We start from the raw sequence: 23,327 nt of genomic DNA on the forward strand, positions 1-23,327 counted from the left end.
GAGGAACAAAGCTAAAGGATCTCCGTAGCGAGCATCTTTTACTTTCTAGGCTCCCGACTTTTCCCCCGCAATCGCGTCTTGCGGATCGACATTATGCAAGGCAAGTGCATACCCAAAGAACCGCGTTATCGCCTTCGTTGCTCCCATCGGTTAATTACCTGTAAGCCCCTTGAAGACGGCACAGTCACACCGCACCATCGAGGTTTTAATGATGTCATTGAAGAGCTAGAACGAGCCCCTGGAGACATCGGTCCCTTCTGCGACTTTCCCATTTTTTGGAAAGAACTCTTTGGCCCGCTTCTACTTAGCACCCACCCCCAATTTACTGTCTTTTATTTTGTTTTTAATCAAGCTGCGTGCAAAAAAAAAAAAAAAAAAAAAAAAAAAACAAGAGTGCCTACACGAACAAAGGCGCGAGAAACGGAGAAACGACAGACTCTCAATTTGTTCACGTTGATAGATATTCAGTTTCCTTTTTATTCAACGGAAAAAAAAAATCCATCAATCCTCATGGGCGCAAAGTCGAAGATAAAATCTTCGGGCCATCCGTCACCACTGGCAACTCACGCCAATCAAACACAATTACCTTTTTCCACCGCGACCCACACGCGTTATCGCAGCCCAGTGGTACACGGAATTTCCATATCTGCATAGCCGCACCGTCCGTGTTACACTCGACGTCGCATCGTCCGATCCAACCACTATCGCGTACATCAACTGTCCGTTTTGTCGCTAATTTTGCCACCACGGCGACGATATGCCCACTACCGCGATGCTAATGAGCTGGTGGCGAGAACCTCGAGTGCCATGAATCGCCAATTGCCACATTATACACCCATACATGTGACTCGTATCGCGGTTAAACCTCTGTTAAATAGCTTACTCTACTTTTCGGTGGTTTGCCATTTTTTTACGAAGTAGCAAGAAATATTGACCAACGAAAAAAGAAATCTCCAAATCCTAGAATCCATTTAAAGTCCAGTAGCAAAGAGAAGCTCGGCAATCGGTAGCACAACCCGTGTCCTGCACAGAAAAAAGGGCAATGACCAAAACATAGTGGTCCCCTAGAAAAATAAAAACAACGCGGTAGCAGCATCCATTTATTCCCAGAGGTACGGACGGAGGAAAAATCAATCAAGACCCCCGGGGGGCCGATCGATCCATCGGGAGTCCACGCCGCCACTACCGATTACAAATTACACCCGTTGGCTCGGAGAGTACTACGACGCGTGAAAAAGGGAGTGTACGTGTGCACACGAACGGGGCGTCACTTTTGGGGCGCTCTCGCGAGAAGTAGATGTAACTAGCGAGCGAACTAGATCCCGGGTCCCAATCATTGGGGAGAAAACAAGGGCACCTTCGTGCCTCTCCGGGGGAAAACTCTCGCAAAACAAGAACCCCTTTTCTCCCCTACCTTACCTCCTCGCGTGGAAAAATCAAAAAACCAGACCGGACGGAAGAAGGAGCCTAATTAACCAAACAAAGTTTCGGAATTATTACAGGTGTTTGTACTCTTTTGAAAAAAGGTAAAAAAAAAAAAACCTTTGTTTTTTTTTGCGGAGTGAAAAAGGGAGTATAGGTAGAGACGAAGCGAGGGTCCAGGCAAACGGGGTATTAGCCAGAGTCTGAAGAGCCGGAAGGGCGCGCAGAGGAGACAATTACTCGGAGCGCCCGTCTGCCTCCTCGCCTTTGAGCAAATCCGTTTACACGTACACGCAAATACTTTGCCTCGTGCACACTCGCCGCAGCTGCAGGGGCTACGAGCTTATACGGGACGATAAGCCAACGTAGCGACGCTAAACGGGAACGCGGGAGGCGAGTTTCCGTTAATCAGTAATTACTTATCACCAAGCCTTGACTGCGGGTGCTGGTACACGTGTATACACATCTAGAGCGGGCGTGCACTCGCAAACCAAGATTAATTTTAACAACTTTCGTCCCTCCTTCTCTCGCTCCTTGGTTACGGCTCTTGTGCGTCTTATTCTTCCTGCTCTCGGCCTCGGTGCGATCGAAGACGCGGAAACTTGGACGACGAGCTCGATTGACACGCGTTTCTGCTCCTCCCTTTCATCCGTTCCTTTAAAAAACACGTAATGGCTTGTTTTTTTTTTTTTTTTTTTTTTTTTTTCATACGCAAAGCCTTTTCGTTTTCACGTATATACCGTACGTCTTTTATTTGCTCCATTTTTCGTTTTTGCCGTATTTAGTTGCCGCTGCTGAGCAAATCTAAAGAGCGGGGGAATAAAAAAAAAAGTATACAAAAACACCATCAAACGAGCGTAAGCTTTTAATGGCCGATCCAGCGCTCTCTCTCTCTCTTTATCCTTTTCTAAAAGCTTCGGTGTACAGCGTTTCGTGTGGTGAAAAAAATAACTAGTTTTTCCCGAGAGTCTCTATACGTTGACGCGGCAGGGGGACATTATTTTTTCTCAATCTCTAATGCGTTGCTACGTCCACGTAACGTACTACAAGCAAATCGTTACTGCGATAAGAGTTTTCTCGAGTCCATCATCCTTTTTTCCTTTCTGTCAAATGAAACAAAAATATACATTAGACCTCGTAAGCACTGTGGAGTAGATTTTTTTCCAAAAATAAATTACTTATACGCTCGAGTCCATTATCTCGTTTTTTTTTTTTTTTTTTTTTTTCTACAACAGTAACAAAGTTTTGCTCGTTTATCGGGTCGCGAAGTGGCGGACGTTGAATTTCCCACAAGCATCACTGCCGCGAGAGAGGTGAGCAATGCTTGATTAATGAACACCGAGAGTATACGACAGCATCTCCATCTCAAGGCTTCAACGAGCGAGAATAACTCCGCCTAAGTACGTGTACGATTCCCTTGGCTTGCACCGGTGATATACTTGATGGGAAGTGTAATTTGTCACTCCTTCGTCGTACGGAAGACATTTCATTGGAAAAAAAAAAAAAAAAAAAAACATACAATGAGCTCTCGACGCTTATATTCGCAATGCAACGCGTAATTCACCGAGGAGCAAGCGCGTCCTTTCCCGAGACAAGAGTTAAGAGCACGACGTCGGGAATATAGAATAATGTCTCATGCCTCCCTCCACCGAGCATAAATCATCCGCATCGTTGTATAACGTATACACGTCCCTTTTTTTTTATCCCGTGTACTCCCCCCCCATCCCCTATTCTTTCTCCACATACTCCTCGTACGTACGCGCAAGTTTTCCGCTGACGCGTATCGCCCCTCTTTCGCGGACGCAGGTACGTTATTTCATCTCCTCTCGTCCTCCACCTGTACGCGTATTTTGTGATTTATCGCGTTCTCGCACGCAGCACTCCAAACAATTTTCCTCCCGATCTGTCGCTCGTGCGAGGAAACGGGCGTCCAACCCACAACATTGGGTTGGTAACATTTTTTTTTTTTTTTTTTTTGTTTCTCTTCGCCATCGCTCAAGCGATGCGATTCTATGATAAACCGATAGGCAGCAGTAGGTACGGGAAAATCGATCTGTCCACCCTGTCGCCCGGAAAAGTGTCGCATATGCCTTTACGTATACATACACGCTCGCGAGAGCCCGGGTGCATAAACAGCCGCGGAGCGATTCAGCACTCGCCGACACGTCCCTCGAATATTGGCTACCATCGCGAGCGCCTGTCGATGGATCGGGTTTATTTTTGCGTTGCTCTTGCGTTGCTCTCCACCACAAACCGGGAACTTGATATTCCAAGTGGCTTTAAGCTCCCTTTCCCTCTAGACTATGCGTATTGCAGGAGCGCCGATGAACGGGTATTTGCTTTTTTTTCTCCCCCCTACTCCCTACTGTTGTGTATGTATACACTTGCGGTGGGACGAGTTTTCTCTGGCGCACGCCTGGAGGACGGATAACAACTTCCGAGCCGTGATTTCCTCCGGGAGAACGGAGTATCTGTAACGTGGTTCGCGTGATTAATACCCTAAAAATGGAGCTTCGGGTCTAACAAACACACGACTATTATCGTGGAAGTAGCTCTACTGCGGACATTATATTTTTCATTTTCCGACGAAACGCGGTGCGGGACGTGAAATTCCAGGGCAGGTTAACAACCCCAGGCTTATCGAGTTGAGCGAATTTCAAAGGGGCAGCGTCTGTCACGCGAAGTTACCGTTCTGGGTAAACGTGTATATGTCCGTCGTGTAAGCAAGTCTTGGCTTATATGAAATTGCACGCGCGACTTTGGAGTTTCCAGGGAAATTGAAATACACTGCAATTTGGACATGTTGCGTGAGATATAGGGAGAAAAAAAATCCTGGTTTTGTCTCCGAAGACGGACAGTGAAATCGAGCGGACGGGGTGTAAACCCGTTGGGGCTGACGTCCGACGAGCCGTGAACGGGAGAAAATAAACCGACTCGATTCGCGTGTGTACTCTGTCAACGCGATGGTGGGGCTTTTGTTTGGATTGATAATTTCGCGGTGGGCTTGGGAAATTTCGCCATCCCGAGCAAGCAAACAGGCAGGTGTTGCGAGGTAAGGATAAACTTGTTGAATGTACCTGTGCATATACATACATGTTACCTAATGCCAAGTGTTTGATCAATGCCCATGAGATTGTTGTTGTCCTGTTTAACTTACCCACTACTAAAGGTACTACATAGTTTCGATTATGTACTGTTTCGCAGGGTTGAGGATAACTTTTGGCTCGACCGAATGTTTTTGCACACAAGAGGCTCTCCAATTAACTCTGCAACAATTTGCTAACAGTTGTTATTACAAGGAGGTAAATTGTCATTAAAAAAAAACCTTCATTTCCCGTGTGAAACATGTTACATTGGACGTCAAGTAAACTAAAATACATTGGAACCGTTATTTTTCTACGTTTAAGTAGTAACGGTCAATACATGGTCAGACATCGTCATTTTTGGGCATTATACCGTGAGACGTGAAGTTTTCGTACTTTGTCTGCATATACTTTGATTCGTAAAGGTACTTACGACTGATTGAGTTTCATTTTGGCAAGATGGGTTTGTTTTAATAAACAATAAACGCATGCACGAGCCTTGAACGCGTTATATCTTGATCATCGAAAAATTGTATCCAAACTCGTTCTAATATCAGTGGCATCAGCTTTGCATTTGTGGATAGGTTCATTGATTATCCACAGTCTAAATCTGTTTCCGCATCTTAGTTTACCACCACCTCCGTGAACAAACGGCACCTCGTAAATATCAAACCGTCCCTCGTAACGCTCTTCCCTCGCATCCCGGCAAAAAATAAGGAGAAGGAACGCAGTGGCGCATTAGAGCAAAAATAAAAAAAAAAGAAAAAAAAAGACAAGAGAGGAAGGGGAGGGCTAGCCGAGAATTTTTCATGACCGCGAGAGCATCTGCTGCCGGCACTGCAGTGGCAGCTAGCGCGCGCATACGCGAAGAGCTACGAGCGGCGCGACGTTGTTAGATTAAGCGATCGACGCAGGCTGGAAAGAAAGAGAGCGAGAGAGGGACAGGGCTTCGAACTCGCCGGCATTGGTCTCTGAATAATGCATACCAGCCGCAGTGGAGGCGGAGGGGTGAGTCGCACTTTGTGTGTGTGTGTACAACTGGAGCTACGTCTGCAGCGTCGCCGTGTTGGTAAAGTCCGTTCCTCTTTCCTCTAGATCTTTCGAAGCTCTCCTCGCTGCGCAGGCGATTTATATACGAGGAGAGCTTGCGAGGATAAGTTAGGGGGGAGGGGGTGGTATCATCCGATTAGGACGCGCGCCGCTCACCCGCGCTCGTTTGTTCATTCGCTCGTGCGATCGAGCTGCCTGACTCTTTTTTTTTTTTCTGCGCAAGATGTATATCCATCATCGATGCGAAAGTTGAAGGTATATCGAGGTGCGCCTTGGTGCTGTATAAATCGTATTTGGTAAAATTTTTTAATCGCTTGGGTCGCCAATATTTACACATGTCTATTTGTAACAAACGTGCCCAAACGTATTTTTCAAAGGATTGGAGTTGCTAAAAAAACAAAAAAAAAACAAAAAAAAAAAAAAAAAGAGAAATAATAACTACCCAAAATTCGCGTGTTTAAGACTGCATACCTCTGGTTTATCCTCCTTTCTTTATCCCCCCGAGCTCTCCGTACTTCTTAGCCGCGCTTTATCTGAAAGTAGGGAATAAAATTCACTTAGACTTAATGCACGCTACTCCACGCCGCGGAGCTCCGATGCAAATGGGCTCAAAAGGAAAAACCACGTAGTTACGCGGTCTTTGAAATTTTGTTTTAAATTTCACGGAGATTAAGACAACTTCGTTGGGATGAGCATTTTTTACTCGAAAATGGAAAATATGCTAAACACTACTAACTATACATACGTATGGACAATATATCAACGTACTGTTCTGTAACGTAAAAAATACAACGATTGGATGAAAATAGTAGAGTATAGATCGAAAGATCGATAATTGAGGGGATTGGAGTACCATCAATCGTATACATACTCACCGACACGAAGACTCCCTGCGGTTACACGGTAATTATACGATACAGTCGTCAATTAATGCGCAATTGAGGAGATAAAGCACTTCGGGCATTACCCAAAGATCGTTAAACCAAAGCCGGAAACCGATCAAAGTTAGCGCATGACCAAGCTATGATACGAGGTTTCTTATGCTCACCCTGTCTTTACGAGCTCTATTGCAATCTAAAAATCTAAAATAATTTCGTAGGCCATTTTTAGTTCCAGGGGTTACGTTTATCAAGATGACATACATTGCGTACCAAAGTATACGTACATAGCTGGAGTGTAGGGGGGAGTCAAAATCAACAGTAAAAAATTAACATTTCTTAAATTAATCACCTTAATATTTTGTCCTTGCTAAGTTTTTGTATTTCTGTAACATCATGTGGAACATTTTCAATTTGAAATAAGCTTAAAAAAGTGAAGCTTGGTGAAATGTGACTAATTTTTTTTTTTCCTAGCACATTAATGAAAATGTGGTTTATTATAATTCACAAAGAGACTCGAAACTATTTTTATGGACGAAAACTCTCTCCAGAACTTTCTTTACAAGGCGAAGTAAAATTTTTTAAAAATTAATTATAATCTCGGTATATCGTTTATCCTAAAAATGCGTCCAATTAGCCGAGAGGCTTATTCACTTACCGTGTTTTGCGACGAATGAGGCAACGACGCAAATTCTGAAGGCAATGGTGCGACAGAAATGTGATGAAAGAAGCGAAGCAGCAATAAAAGTAAAACTTCACGGTTGCGTACCATCGGATCTGTTTGAAAAAGGATCGTGAAAGTTTACCGTCACTACGTATTTTTGGAAACATCGACGAGTCCGAAATCGATTCCGCTCCGTTTGGAATTCGAAAGGCCGCGCAGTTTTGTTTTTAAAAGACAACTTCAAAGCATTGAAAAAAAAAAGCTGACTTTAGTTGTTTCGCACATCGCGCAGTCAAACTCGAGTTTCACAGAGGGACGCCCACCAAAATCGTTCGGCCACCGCAAAATTTTCAGTTATCCCAAACAACCAACTCATTTTGGGTTGTCTCCGGACGCAATCAAGCCCTCCCTTCGAAAAAAAAGGAAAGATTCACCGCAAGTCTACCCAACAAAGTATGTATTATCTCAACGAGCCATAATCGCACATCCCTTCTGAATCACAAAGAAAGCACGAGATCAATTAAACCATCAGAAGTGATATTCAATCGAAACACGGAGGTAAATTATTCATAGTCCAGACGCGAGCCCGTATCACGTGACAAAACAAATACCCGATGGAGCTTTTTTCCCCACTCGGTGACAAGCTCACGCGCTCGGACGGATTTCCATCTCCTCGCTAATCATCGGTAGCGTATCGGCGGAAGAGGAAGGAAAATAGATTACGAATCGCCGAGCCAACTGTCCCTCCTTCGCTTTTTTCACCGACTGGTACGAACTTTTCATTGATCCGGGTTGTTAAAGTATTTCTGACAAATGTCTCGCTCGCCGATCGTTGACAGTTTCGATCGGATCGGAGAGAACACCCGGTTCTCGCAAGGAGGACCCTAACCTCCATCGAAATAGGTGATTATCGTCGCACGAGTGGAGCTGCTCGTTTTATTTTTTTCGCGTTTTCCATTTCTAAAAAGCTCTTCATTGTCCCCCCGTAACAGTAACTGCACCGAGTATGATTTAGGGGTGGCGGGGGTAGGTTTTTATCGAGAAAAAGTGCTCGCGACGCGGAGACGAGGAAAAAAAAAAAAAAAAAAGTGGAGACAAGGACGGGGTGCTGCGCGCTAATGACTTTGGGCTTTGATTAACGATTAAAGGCAACTGGGCGCGGCCGAGAGGCTAAAGCTGCGGGCGGTAAGGTTCCATTTTTCGTGGCGGTGTCTCTTTCAGCTGGGCGGAAATGAAAGGGCGAGATAAGAAAACGTCGTGACTTTGTGCTACAGGCGGGTATTTCGTTGATGTGGTTTACAAGAGTTTATCTCACTCGAGTGAGGATTTCTAGACGCGCGTCGTGTGCAAGTGTCGTGGGGTAGGCTATTCAGAGCGAAGGTTTCTACAACACACAATTCATCCCGTCAAAGTGGCTTCAAAACATTTCGAGCCCACATTTTTCTTGCTCACCAGCTCGCACAGGTATCATTTTACCGCATCTCTTTTTCTCTTTTATCTTTTACGGAAATTTCGCGGGTCGGGCACTTTGACGTTTCCCGTTTTTCCCATCTCTCTCTTTTCTTTTTCGATACCCTCTTGTCTTCGATTCCGTGTAAAAGGAATTTGTAAAATTTCATCCGTCCGAAAGATAAAGGGGGTACAAAGTGGTCAGTGGTGCAGTGCTCTGATCAATATCATTTTGCTGACGGTTCCGGATTTTGCTGCTCCAAAAGGGAGAGCTTTTCCCGGCATTATACTCATTTCAATGCTGTTCTTCAAACAGACGTCTAGAGATTCTTCGATTCCACTCACTTTTCAAATTGTAAGACATTCCTGTCTTTTGGCAAAACAATTTTTAACTAGTTTGAAGAAAAAGCGTCAGCTTTCCGTGTATCACTTTAGCGCACAAACTCTATGATGCATCTTTTAGTTTACATCGCGCAATTATTTTAAAAACTTTTCACGGGCACTGCATTGTTGGGGCTCTTGCAACAGTTAGAGTCGATGTACAGTCCCGATGTATCCGTACATTACTCGATTGCACAAAAACACACCAAGTTCACACAAACATCGGAATTTTTTCAGTACTAAAAAAAAACCACCACCTAAAACCTGTCTGTCTCCAAAATCCTAGCACATTCGCTCTCGTGCAAGTCCAGAGAGGAAAACAAAAAAGGAGAGTACGGCTCGGAAAAACATTTAAAAAATGCAGCAGCCAATCGGATGCACGAAAGAGGACAACTGCAAGCGCGACAAGAACCTCCGAGCCCAAGCTGCAAAAGGTGCGCACACCTTTTCACTTGCTTAACACGTACAAGCACACGCCTACACTCCATTTTTCCCTCAAAACACTCACTAGTGCACGAAGGAAGCGTCGATGTACCCTTTCGGGAATTCTTCCTTTGACACGACATTGTTTTGCAAGAAATGAGAAAAAACGAGGAGGGAAAGCTCACTGGTAAATATTACATCGCGTGCCCTCAAACAGACGTTGCTGATTCGCGATAACATTCTAGACATCGATTTTTATTGTTTCGCACTTGGTAGTATTCCCTAAGTAAATGACTGTGTCTGTCCCTTTTTTTTTTTTTTTTTATTGTGCCACGGGTACCTCCAACGTGAAATTTTAAAGCAGATGTCTCGCTCCACACACTGTGGGTTACACTGATGCCGAGGCCGCGTATACTTTATCGAATGACGATATTTTCCGCTTTCGAAGACAGATTTTTCTAAAACAGCGATTCTGAGAGTGCAATTTGGTAGATTGAAAAATAATCTCATAAGCCAGAGATTTTTCGAAATTGAATGACTTTAACCCGGAGCTCGAAGCTTGTTTATTAGACATGAGAAATTTAATAATACTCTGTTCAAAAATTTTTTACTACTCATTTATTTTGTACAAATGTTTGCTTCTATGATATCGTAAAAAGATCTCAACCAACAAACACAAGAGAATCATAATTTACCTAAATATACAACAACGCATCGTACGAATGGAAAGCTCAACTCCCAAAACACCGCCACGAACCAAAAACACAACGCTACATCTTGCCACTGACGAAAACGATCAACCTTCCACTTACTCCTTTTCATCCCAAAGAAGGCAAAAAGCCCAAATCCGAGGAAACGGGTGGCTGCTGCTGCCAGGGCGGTTGCGGTCAAGCCACTACCCAGCTCGTAAATCAAGAGCAACCAAAGCAACAGCAGCAACGACGACCAGTCCCCGAGCAATTAAAAAACGAAAACAGGACCAAGGGCAGCACCGCTGTCCAGTGCTTGGGGCTCGCGGCATCCAAGTCAGAGCCAAAAATCGATTGCCCCTGAAGAAAAGAGGGGAGAGCATTAACGGCGGTACACGTGTTTTTTCCCTTCCACCTGCCCAGCTGCAGGCATGTCTGACTCAACGCGGAGTTGTACTATTTATACCGCTCTTGGAGTCACGGAACGCCATATTGGGTCTTCAAATGCAGAAAACTAGCTGACTACGGGGAAGAGAAATTTTGGCGCCCGCCGCCAGTCACTACATATTCCCGTGGAGAGAGAGAAAACTTGGACGAGTCATGTCGCGTGAGTGATTTGTGGCCTCGATTGATCTATCACTTCCTCTATCTTTTGCTTCCCTTTTTCGGCGAACTAGCCTTGCTTATGACCATTAGAACGTTAAAGTTCGAGCTTTCTGCACACAGTTTTGTATTTATATATAAAAACACCTGCCAAAGCTCAAAACTCATCCACCGTCTCATTAGTACGTTTGACACCGATTGGCGCAGATTAAAAATTGTACCTACTCATTCATCCCAATTATGAATTTTTAAATGTTTGCTAATCGTTTTACAACTAAAACATAAACTCTTCACTTTCTTTGACGTCAAATTACTCTGTCTTTGGTAAACGTAGAATAGCAATGTAAGTAAGCGACTCCTTGTACGAGAGGGTGTTTTTCCATTTTCAGCAGGTGAGCAGCGATGCCGGGCACAGCGCCACCACCAGTCGAATCCAAAGGGGCACGCCACGAGGTCACGGGCCACTTGCTCGGCGCGAAACAAAAGTAAACTCCCTTCTCTGGCTTTTAATTTGCATTCTATTGCCGCAAAGTAGCTGTCGCTTGCACTCGCTCTCGTTAAAAAAATGACGCAGCAGAGGAGAGGGAAAAAAGAAATCCCACGTACGAGCTCTGCAAAGGAGGCAAAAAAAAAAAAAAAAAAAAAATAACAATAATGAACCGGAGAGAGAGCGTGCTCGAGCACAGCTATTTAGATTCCCTTGTGCGGTTCTCCGTTTACCCACTCACGGCGAGCTCACGGTGGGGCACCTTTTGATCAACTTTTTTGCCGTTTGCTCCGAAAAAGAAAAATTTAACTTACGCTTCAAAAGAAATAAGAAATGCACTCACGCTGATCATCTAAACGCCTGTTGCTTTCGTTTTTCTCCAAAACTCATTTTAGGGCTCAACGATGCCTTGTTCACTCTGAAAGCGCTAGCCGGAGTACTCTGCTTCTACGGTATCCTCGTGTACGCGCTCAGCAGTCCGCCCACAGTGGACGCCTCGGCCTTCGCTCGAGGCTGAGTTAAAAATTCACGCAAGGAATGATAATCCAGTGGATGAGAGGACTCGATGGCTCTTGTGCTCGCTCAAAGACACTGCAAGTTTTTGTTTAAAATGTGGTTGAACGAGCATTCTAATAAATCCCCCGTTCGATGAGAATGTCGTTATTTTCCGTTACTATTGAAAAACGCGTACATTTTCACTCGATGGAAAGACGTTGTAAACTTGCTTTTCTCAACGAGATCTGATTCTTGCACCTCGGTCTATCGAGAACAACCGGATTGTCCAAAGTACGCGCAACTTGTACGGTGAACGCACGGAAAATAAAACAACAAGAGGGTGTTTTTACCAGTAAGACGAAACAAATGGGGGAGAAGGCATGAAAACTTTTAGAAAAATAACAAATCGAGTATACGTACGCATCAAATATGTAAGGAGTAGAGAGCCTTTAGCGTGGCACGTGCACACGCGTAGCTCGAACAAAAGTAGAGCGGTGATCTTCAAAGAAAGGAGGGAGGCAGCATTGAGTGCTCGGGAGGGAGAGAGGTTTGATCTACTTGAGAAAATGGCCCAATCATGGGGAGCTGCTGCTGGCACTATCGAAAGAAGAAAGTCGACGTGACGGCGAAAAGCCTCGTGTGAGTCGAGTTTTCTTGCCGAGCTGTGAGACGAGCGACCAGTAAGTGTATGTAGGTACGTCGAAGAAAGGAGTGGGCAAAGGCCGATGAAAGCGCTCGAGCGAGTTTATCCAAGGACGTGGAGCTCCGAGGCGCGGGTGAACGTCAATGAACACATGAGTTTATCGACGCTGAATTTCTTTCTCTCTTTCCAAAATACACGAGCATAGGTTGTTTTTTTTTGGACGAAATTGTGCAAACGTACTTTTGACTCACCCTCTTCACCCCTTTTTTTACACGAAACCACAACACAACAAAGAGCTTTGGCAACGCGTTCCATATCGCGATTAATATTCAAAATGCGGGGGTTGTGGATTTTTATCCTTCGTTTCAAAGCCCGAATGCCGGGTAAGCACAACCGAGAGAGCATAGCAAATAGCTCACACCGCAGTGTCACACGTATACATGCAGTTCGTGAAAAACGCAAAAGCTCCGGCACAGTCGATCCTGGTGCCGACACGTAACTTTATACTTTGAGGTTTGTAAAAACTTGTAAAAACGATGCAATGGTTTTACTGGTGTGTGTGAAATAACCCAAAGTTGTGGATGGCTTCAATGACAAAAAGCTCCAACGGCTCCGAATGGCAGATGCAAAAAATCCTCCATACGAATTGCAAGTGGCACCCTTAATTGTCTCTTTTCGTTAAATCCCTCGATTCCACGCGGATCCAACAAAAGAAATCGGGATGGCAAAAAACAGGGGCGGGGGGGGGGAAGCTCCAATGGAGCGGCGTATCGAAGGCTAGCAGAGGGCACCGAGTTACCCAACAGCTCGGGCATTTATCACGCTCACGAGCCAACTTTTCATTAGACCCGTACACAGTACACTCTATCTCCTCGGGGGGCTCGGCCATTCTCGCGTTCACGGAGATTTAATACGAGAACGCTCCTGCCAAGCTCCGACTGTACAATACATCATCCCGTACGACCCCAAACCCCCAGCTCCTTCTGATGCCTCTCGATATTTGATTTAGATGGGAAAGTGGTGTGTGTGTGTGTGCCCCTCCCTCGCTCAGGTCAACTAACGCCCGACTTAAATCTCGACCCTCCTGTACGTACAACCAACCCTACACGCAATGCGCGTCCAAGTGAATTTCCCACTCAAGCTCCGTTCTCGCTTTAATAATGTACACATATATATGTATATGTTTATACGTGTATAAGAGCGCGACGGAAGGGTTGAACGTACTCTCGGGGCATTGTCGCTTGGCAAGGCTTTTTGGCAAGCTCTGCCTTACCGGGGTGTATAACGCGTATACACGCGAGGGCGCAAACTTTGCCCCGAGAGTTACGGCGAAAATTGTTGAACTGCTTCTGGCCGCTTGCGTGTGGTATTGGTGCATATATATGTACATGTACGAGCTGGATGGCTTTTACGTATACTACATGTCTTATACATTGGGCGCATAGGTATAAAACAATATATATCGCGGGGCGAGACGGGACGGAGAAAACGCACGTGGAATGATTTGGATGCTTTCCACTTTTTTTGTGTGAGTGTCTCTCTCTCTCTCTCTCTCTCTCTGTGGATATGGGTACTCACGCTGTATGAGCAAAAAATACCATCTATTGCATGATGGTGCTGAAACATCTTTTTTTTTCTGTTCGCCCTTCGTATACTTCTATCTGGTGAGCCAGAAATATCGTGGTATCCCTAAAATCAAGGTTGTATGGTAGATGGTTTCTTTTTTCCACATTTTTTTTTTTTTTTTTAAGGATTATTTTAAACGCAAGCAGCCACCAGTTTTCGATTGTACAGACCTTTTCTATGTTTGTGCTGGTTGACGAAAAACTCGAGGGTGTTGTCAACTTTAGAAAATTAACCTACGTGTATGACGAATGCTCAATTTCTGGGAGTCACCGAGCTCACCGAGGGAGGGACGATTCGGTATTACCCGATCCCACCCGTGCACATCCCGAGGACGGGTATCCTTTTGACGTCTACAAGGATTAAAATGGGCACGGCTGCTCTCGTATCTTCCCTCTTTGCTGCCAGCTACCCCCTTCTATGCTTATTTCTCCATTCCCTGCTCCGTATTAGTACATTCGTAATTTCGTTCTTCCTTTCCTTACTTCCGACGAAGGGAGTAGAACGACGACACCCTCATCCTGTCCGTTCTAAAATGAATTCCATGAGATCTCGGAATCAGCGCTAAGAGACGCCAAGAGACTCCCCCCGAGATTGGACCGGCTCCTATCGCTCGTACAGGTACATATACCTACCCACGTATATGTATATTATGTGTGTGTATAAAACAGTGTGCAGGCAAAAGAGAAGAGGAAGATCGAGCGAAATTACTTCCCCCCACCCCCACCCCAAAGATGATTCGGCTTCTTATCGTCCGTCATAAGCCTGGAAGTACATGTACACTCGGCGAACTTGACGGATTGTGACTTCCCCGTCTCTCTCTCTTTTTCACTCGGGCCGAGGTGTATATGAAATGAGACGTGCCCGGAATGCGCTCGAGAGAGTGCTTCGAGGTTATTGTGAAGAAGAAGAGAAGATCCAGCGTTATCGTGCACCCGTACCTCATATGTATATATATATGCATACTCTGTGGATTATTAAACGGCAGGCGAATGGAAATAGCTGTGGAGTAAGTTTTCAAAGGTTATTCGAACCGAATTGTCGGTTAACGTCCTTGCTGCTGTCATCGTCCTTGAGTAAACATTTTTTTTACCTATTCTGCAGGATATTAATTAACGTCCGATGCGACGAAAGCCTGATGGCCCCGATTTAACCTACCGAGGTCGTCCAGATTGTGCCATTTGTACGTGAATAATACTTGACCATTACACGGAAGATCTGTATAACAGGGACTAGTCGTCCTTTTTTTTTTTCTTCTTCTTTTGTATGAATTTTTTTTTTTTTTTTTTTTTTTTTTTTTTTATTGATACAGGTGCGAAAATAGAATACTTGCTGTGTTTTAAAATTTTTTTTATTTATTTAATCAACTTTACTAATATGTCAATCAATACAGTTGTATATAGAATCAATGCGTGAAATTAAAATTATTACAAGACAGATTCAGCTTGTATCGGTACAAGAATATGTATACCAATGTATAGACATTTACAAATTGTTCTTGGATTTTAATAACATATCACACCCTTAGTCTCTAGTCGAGCTCAATGAATTGTTCTTCAATAAAGCACAATATGTAAAATTTAATATATTAAGTTGGTGGTCGGATGAGGTGAGATGGTGTTAAATCATGTTTCCTTTAATTTTTGCTCAAATGTAGTAGTTTTCGTCATAGAAGCGCCATAGCCGACGGGGCTACTTTGCTGTTCGAGAGGTCGTACACCGTAGGGTAGCCTCGGTTGGGTGGCGCTTATTCACCTAAAAACGTCCTAAGGTAGGAAAAAAATTTTTTTTTTTCATTTGCTACAGTCACGTTGGCTTATAAAAACCTTCTAATAAATCTATTGCCTTTTCCGTTAAACACACACCACAGGGTAACATGAAAGAATGCGTCCACCTGTAATGGCTTGCGCCAATACTGGTGACGAAGTTTTTTCGAGGTTAATCTAAAATTACACTCGTTTGTACAAATCAGTCAAAAAAATACCTGGCAACACAAATCGTTGCAACAACTAACGCAAACACGGTACGATTACACGTGATCTCAAAGGCACTGTTGTTGTCAGCCGGCATAGTGATGATGAATAAATTACTCTTTGTTACATCTGTAATCCAATCTATGTAAGTGAAAATTTTAGTTACAGCAAGTTTGTTCTTACAGACTGTTCCAACGATAATTGACTCCGAATCGACGGTCCAAACTAAAAGGTCGCCCAGAGGAATCTGTGGAGCGTAAAAAATACGTAAACAAAATTAATCAAATCGGTTATTGCAAAGGAAAAGTGTGTTTTAATTATTACGTCAAATTGATTTTTCTCTTCAACGCGATTGACACAGAATTGCGATTCGTGGAGCACAGGAAACGATGTTTCCCTCAACTGTTCCATACAAGTGTTGTTGTCGATGACATGAACAGTTGAAAACTGCAGGCGCAGTTTACCGTTGTAGTGTAAACCAACCAACGTCATTTTCTCATTTTCTAAAATAGTGGCATCGAAACCAGGTAGGCTTATGACATTCACAGACTCACTGAGATTTACTTTTTGAGTCAACTTAACGATGGCTACGTCGAAATTAGTATCACTGAAAATATTTTTGTCATTTCAAGTGGATGTCCCGTTGATTTGGGAAAAAAAATACATTTCATGGAAAATGAAGCTCTTACTTTTCGTTGTTGGTAAAATTTTTGTGAAAAAAAGTATCATCGACTGGAATCTTTTGCATATCATCTTCATCTAGTGTGACGCTACCAGCAATAACGATTAACTCATTCGGTAATATACTCCTCATGCATATGGCAGACGTTAAAGCGTAATCTCTGGCAATCAGTGCTCCTTTACAACCATTCATTAGATTTGTGGGACTTGCAATGTGCACGTAGTAGGGAAACTCCCCGATCTCAGCGTTTTTTTCGTTAGCTGCCTTGGAAACTTTTTCAACACATAATAATAGTAATAATTATAATAATAATAATATTAACTATTGGACCTTATTAAAAAATCTTGATTTAAAAAATTAGGTAACGATTGAGAGGCTGGAAATGAAAAGGGCACATATAAGACTGGAAAACAACAATTATTGGCTCAAGGGCCGAATTTTTAAAATCAATTGGGAATCAACTAGCTTATTTGAAATAATCCAATGGGCCATGTTCCACGCAACTGAGCAAAATCTATGAATTGATTTAAGAACAATAAGTATTCAAATATTAATGAATGACGGATGGAAACTACGGCTTTGGGGTGAAAATTTTTCTCAAACACTCAAATTTTTAACTACCTTTTTTTTCTAAAATTGAAAAGCAACTATTAGTGACAGCCATTTATTGACAACCACATATTTATAAATTGGGCATGTATTATTTTGTAATCAATTAAGAAACACTAGTATACTTATAACAGATTAGATTTGTGCAGCTAGGTAACATGTTTAGTCGTTGGTGGCAGCATGTATTTCCAAAAACAGTAAAAAAGTGTTTAAAAAATTGATGTAAATCATCACCCCAAAATACTTTTCAATAGACCTGACTTTAACTGATTTTACCAAATTATTGCAATATTCAGTTCACAATGGGTATAATTCAAGTGACTCAGAGTTATCTGTTTCTGGCACAAAATGTTGAAAATATTTTTTACTTATGCACCCTTTTCGTCAATGACTTCTTAATCGTGAATTTAGCCGATTCTCGACTTTTGACACTATTACGTAAACTTTAGTACAAATCAGATAATAAGTACTCACCATGAATTGCCAAGAGTGCCGTTAGAATTCGTAAGAAAATCATCGTGACGAAACAACAACGAACATATAATCTTCCTTCAATGTCAATCGTTAGTACAAGGATATTTAGAAGTTGGACGATTAATGTTATCAACCTATGATACCATACCAATTGAGTCAACAAATAAACGGAAAGTGCTGCTTCACTGCTTATTGTATGAGGTGACTAATCCTTGGCGTTATCTTTATACGGAAAAAGAAGTTATGAAATGTTATTGCAATCTTTGCATTAAAAACTGAATTAGAAGATAAATTTTCTAAAAGTGTTGTAGCATAAGATGCAAAAGTTTATTAACCCGTTGAAAATGTTCAGGTTGTGACGTGAGAAAGATGGATCAGATGAACGTGACTATAGATTTGGCTCTGTATACTTATGATGAATATTTTAACGAATATTTATCGTTTTCGTGCAACATTTTCGGTGAAAGATTTAATAATAAGTTTTTAACGAACGTTTGTATGTCAACTGATTTGAAAAATGCTTACAGTTTAACTTTTGTGCACCTAAAACCTATCACAAACGATGGAAAAAAAAAAAAAAAATTTACAGTTTGATACAACAACGTTTAGGGAGAATTTTAATTACTGTAATAAAAACAGTAGTTGAATACAAGTTTCCGCGTACTTCAAAACATCATTAAAAAGTCTTGGTAAGATTTTGGGAGACTGTAAAGTATTTCGAAATACCGTGGAAAATTTTACTGTCACCAAAAGTTTAGATGGCTTTCAAGATTTGAAAGACTTATTGTTATTTTAAATGACTAAAATCAACGTAATCAAATAGGTAATGAAGCAGTCGTGCAACGTGGCACTGCTGAGGTCAGACTACTTATAAGACACAGCAAGCAACTAAATGTCACAATCAAAGCAAATGCGTAAGTAGAGGTACACGATGTTGCCAAGTTCTGATGTTCCATGATTTTGATGCAAGCATGCACGTTTCGAAGGAAATATATTTTAAAATATAAAAACAATTTTTAACTTACAACTGTTGAGGAATTTCAACTCAAGCGAGGCAGATAATGATAATCTTGCTATGAGGACAAGAGCACTTCTGTATACAAGTATTTGTTGGCTCACCAAGTTTAGTTATGGTATGATTGTTCAATGCTTCGTTTGTCAATAGAGACTTTAGACTGACTGGCTGTGTAAAGGATGATTCAGGTGCTGTCGAGATATCGAAAATCAAAAATAAGAAATATCAAAAATGACTTTCGTGAGCCTTACTTTGTATGTAAACGTGTTTGAACAACACATGCGCGCGCACCGTGTGCGTCTGTGAGTACGTGTGGTAGGACCGTAGTAGGTAATATCTAGGGTCTTGCTGTGACTATCAAGGTAGCTAAGGCCCCTCGGTGTTATCCATGCGTACACACAGTACATGAATCAAAAGACGAATGATGCTAAAAAAATAAATATGTGCAAGCTAATGATTTTTTTTTTTTTTTTTTTTTTTTTAAAGTGTTCTTAGAAAAAATAATTCAACAAGGTAGACAGTACAATTTTTTTATCTAATATCGCAAAAACAACACTACAAAGCGCTTATAATATCTTCGCGAAATTTAAAGGTCATCAAGGGTTCACGTGAATAACATCACGCATCTGAGTGTCCGATAAAGACTTTTCCTCCAAAATCTTGGCACCATCTAATTGAAAAAAAAAAAAAAAAAAAAAAAAAACGTTGATCGAAGCATCGTTTCAGCAATCAATTAACTTGTCAAATGGTTTGTTTAACACACCAGCCCTAAGAGCTGCCTCCGAGAGCATATTGTTCTCATTCACGGTACATCATATCTTTCTCACTCCCTTCCTCTTTGCCACCTGTGAGTAATTTAATGGTTAATTTATTCTAATCAGCACTCGTTTCCACGAAACTCGATGATTGTTCCCTTTAAGCCCTCAGCACTTCCGTTTCCCCGTCGCGTCTTCACCCGCAGCCTGTGGCGCTACACTCCGGCTCTCCCGTCTATCATTGGAAGAAACGATGTAATTTATGATTCAGCGTGAGCGAAAGCACCTATCGATGCAGCCGAATTTTTTTCCTCCCCGTACACATGGCTCTCGGCTTATTGATTGCTCGAAAGTACGCAACGAGGGATAAGTGTGATCTGAAACACGCACGATCGTTATATATGTATACCAACGAATCGCTCCGATGAATTAATATCGAAGGCACATTCGTCGCTGCATGGGATTCGCCAATAGAAACGTGCGCCTGTATACATGTATATTTGCATTATCAACATTCGTAATCAACGAAGCAGAAATTTTAATATTATACACAGCCAAACTTCAAAAGCACGAAAGCACTTTGAAAGCGTTAGGTATACGACCCCGTGTCGTGTGTTGCCCGCAATTGCTATCTTTTGCGTGCGTAGATAGTGAAAAGCTCGGACTCGCGAGCTTGAGGAGCAAATGAGGGGACTAAATTGGGAAACTCCGCGAAGCACTGGGGTACTGTACCCCCCCTGTCGCGGCCAGAGAAGTAGGCCACGCTGCTGTTGTGCTCCTGGCCTCTTTCTCTCCCATACACAGCAGCAAAGAGAGAAAGAGAGAGGAATTGAGAAACGAAAGCTCTGCTCTGGCACTTATGTGCGCGTGTACATGCACGAGCGTGCGTAAATGCAAAACTGCACGCGACAAAGGGAATAAGGGCCGCTGCACTGCTACGGAGTGTATTACAATTCGGCGTTGGGGGTAAAGGGGGAAAGTGGGTGGACAGCTGGCTCTGTTTGGGCTTGATTTGTTCACTTTGAATAGTTACGGGCTTGTTCCGGAAGAGAAGGGAGGGCGCTTATTTCTTACTCCTTTTTTTTTTGTCCCAAGTAAAAAATACTCACTTCAGCCGGTTTTTCTTTTATTTTTCCCGTTGAACATTCGCAACATGAGGTACAGGATGGAAAATGGTACACTGGATGGTAACGGAGGCTCGGGAGTCAATATATTGTTAACAAGCAAAAGTTTCAACGCCAATTTACAAACAGGAGCCACCACGACACCGTCATATCAACTACGGAGCTTAACTCGAGTGATATTCCGTGTAACCCTCCAACTTACACACAATTTGATTAAGTTCAACCCGAGAAGAGAGAGGGAGAAGGAGTGAACGGGAGAACCATCAAGGACGCCGGAGAATTTGAAATCGTCCGGCCGATAGTCCGAGACAGTCGTGTCCGGTAATAATTTGTAGTGACTGCCGGCTCGACGGGTAGACAGATACACGTATACATATATACACTTGGGTGCGTATAACACGTGCGTTTGCCGGCAGTAAGATCGAGTACCAGCGGCCTTCCTCCGCATCCCTCTCGGACGCACCGAGCCGGTAGGTAACTGTTGTGCTGCCGAGTTGGCGCCAGCGTTTGCATGTAAAGGTCACGTGGGGTTTACATAACATCCACGCGTCTGATTTGACCAACTGGTGCGAGCTTTGGATTTTGGTGATAGGATGCACATTGGGTATACCCGACGTGACCATGACTCTTGAGAACCATCAAGTTTACAGATAAGTAGATATCGAGTCCTTTTTTTGTACTAATTAAATCATCCCGAGGCTATCGTTTTGTTATCCATCACACGGAGAATGGCCAGTCGTAATGTAATCAGCGTCAAGTGAAAAAAAGCTCTCGCATCCTCAAATGTTTGCTTCCAATATTAGCCGTCCTGATAAACAGCAGCTGCCTTGTATACGGCCGTCATATCGCGAGCGTGCAATCTGGCAAAGCTTGCGCGGATATACGTGTATACGTCTGAAGGATGCTCTCGAAAATTGGACGAAGCGTTACTGGTGACTTTATGAAATATTTAAAGGCTATGGCTGTTACTTCCTTGGCGACGAGACGCAGCGCTCGTCCTCTCTATTGCGTGTACGGTCTTTTACGGTGACTGGATTTTCCTCTCTCTTTCTCTGAGGCTTCTTTCCGAGGGACGTGATCAAAGAAGTGAGTTGGTTTTTACTACGGGCGTTATTCTCGAGGTGGTTGTGTTGCTCTCGTGACTAAAAATTTTATTTTCCTAGATTAGTATGGCACGTAATAAAATTGAAAAAAAAAAAAAACTTGTTTACTCTATTGTACTTCTTTACGAGATTGTTTCATACAAATGGTGACCTTGTTAGAGGACGTTACAACAGATTTTTGAATTGAACACAGTTTAGGAATTGTCGGTTATCAAAAATTCATAAGAACAGAAATTCTTTGTAAAAAAAGAAAATTTGTGTTTCATTCGGAATTTTCCCTTTTGCTTTAAAAAGACAGTCACCTTTTAAACTGGTAATCAAGATAGTATGAAAATCCAAAATTATTTTACCCAAATAAAAATAAAATATACGTATCGTACAATTAGAATGAGAAATTTATAAAGACAATCGTCAAGTGCAGGCTTTATCGGTACATCGAGTAAAAAAGCATCGAATCGAGGATCAATGGATTGAAAAATATGTCTCTGCTGTGCGCTCCACCCACGAACGGACGGGTACCCTTTTAAAATCTGCTCGAATTCCCCGCTCCCAAACGCACCAACTGCGCAACACTATTCGAAACACGCTTACCATCTCCTTCGTCGGGAATTCACAAGATGCGCGTTACATACGCACGTGCATATCTGAGTACGCGTTTACATATTTCTTCGAGGCACAGATTTCGCATCCCTGCGAAGAGAATGAAAGATGGGGTAGTACATCCTCCGTTGTAAATAACGTATCGCCATTCCAGTCGAAAATTACCACTCAGCGACTCTCGACGCACCGTGCACTTGGTTAAATTTCAATTTTCAGCCCCACAAGCTTTTCCCCGGATCGCAATATTTTCCCCCAGAGGGAAACCGGGTGTGACGCAGTGGTACGCAAATTTTCCTCATTTTTTTTTTTTTTTTTCTTTTTTTCGAGAAAAACGCCTACCTGCATTGAAGAGGGGCGGTTCGCGCGGCGATACTCAAGCTATTTTTTAAATTGCCCCTTTCTTCCTCGTTGCCCCGCTCTCGTTCATTGATTTACGTGACTCGGGAAATGGCTGCGCGCGGCTTGCCACGGAGTTTCTTTTTATTTACGTACGCCGAGATGCTCATCCTGTCCATGCTGCGCTGAACGGTGCACGCTTTTCTCGTCGAGATTTCGTTTCCTTCTTAGATGCTTGAAATTTCGGTCCATTTTCCTTTTTTAAGTTTTATGGTTTTTTATTTACTTGTCTTTTTTTTTTTTTTTTTTTTTTTTTCCTAAGGTGAAGCCGTTGTTTGATTTTCCTCAATTTATTCAGAGATTGCTCAAAAACACCTCGCCCAAATAGGGGAAAAAGAAAGAAATGCTTGAAATCCAATACTCGCAAAATAATAAAAGAGCTCAAAAAAGAAAAGAAAAAGGATTATAGAAGAGAGAGAGAGAGAGAAAAAAAAGACACCAAGTAATTTCGTCACTATCGTGCGCATACCGTACACACCCACAGCTCGCACTGCAGAGTTTCTGTAAAAAAGGTCCTCTCCCGTCGCATCGCACGAACTGCATTGGCATTCGTATCGCGGACACACGAGCGTATACATACAATGCAGTGTCCCGGCTGTTATATGTACACATAAATACGCTATAGCGAAGGATAAAAATAAGAAAAAAACGTAGGAGGAGGAGGACACGCTACGCGGCGCTTTATTCCAAACGTCGGGCCGTCGCA

The 23,327-nt window shown here is 42.8% G+C and overlaps 2 protein-coding genes across 4 annotated transcripts in view; one reads left to right on the forward strand and one right to left on the reverse strand.

Annotated features, from left to right (window-relative positions):
• Positions 1–23,327, forward strand: part of LOC106642513 (uncharacterized) — a 110,813-nt gene that overhangs the window by 36,951 nt on the left and 50,535 nt on the right. The gene's annotated exons all lie outside the window — the stretch shown is intronic.
• Positions 15,276–18,950, reverse strand: LOC106644943 (alpha- and beta-fibrinogenase OhS1). Of its 3 annotated transcripts, none has more exons than XM_089592964.1 (7): positions 18,654–18,950; positions 17,777–17,850; positions 17,629–17,703; positions 16,553–16,817; positions 16,188–16,470; positions 15,875–16,110; positions 15,276–15,656 (listed from the first exon to the last, which is right to left on the reverse strand). In XM_089592964.1, the coding sequence occupies exons 3-7, from the start codon at positions 17,669–17,671 to the stop codon at positions 15,638–15,640; spliced, it is 846 nt and encodes a 281-aa protein (XP_089449090.1). In that variant the 5' UTR covers positions 17,672–17,703; positions 17,777–17,850; positions 18,654–18,950; the 3' UTR covers positions 15,276–15,637. The 3 variants fall into 3 exon arrangements, with proteins under 3 accessions (XP_089449090.1, XP_089449089.1, XP_089449088.1); XM_089592963.1 differs by having other exon boundaries at positions 17,629–17,850; positions 18,654–18,834; positions 18,895–18,910; XM_089592962.1 differs by having other exon boundaries at positions 17,629–17,850; positions 18,654–18,949.

The sequence above is a fragment of the Copidosoma floridanum genome, unplaced genomic scaffold, assembly GCF_036245765.1.
Source record: "Copidosoma floridanum isolate Cflo_tuat_1 unplaced genomic scaffold, Cflo_Japanese_pri ptg000019l, whole genome shotgun sequence".
NCBI lineage: Eukaryota > Metazoa > Arthropoda > Insecta > Hymenoptera > Encyrtidae > Copidosoma > Copidosoma floridanum.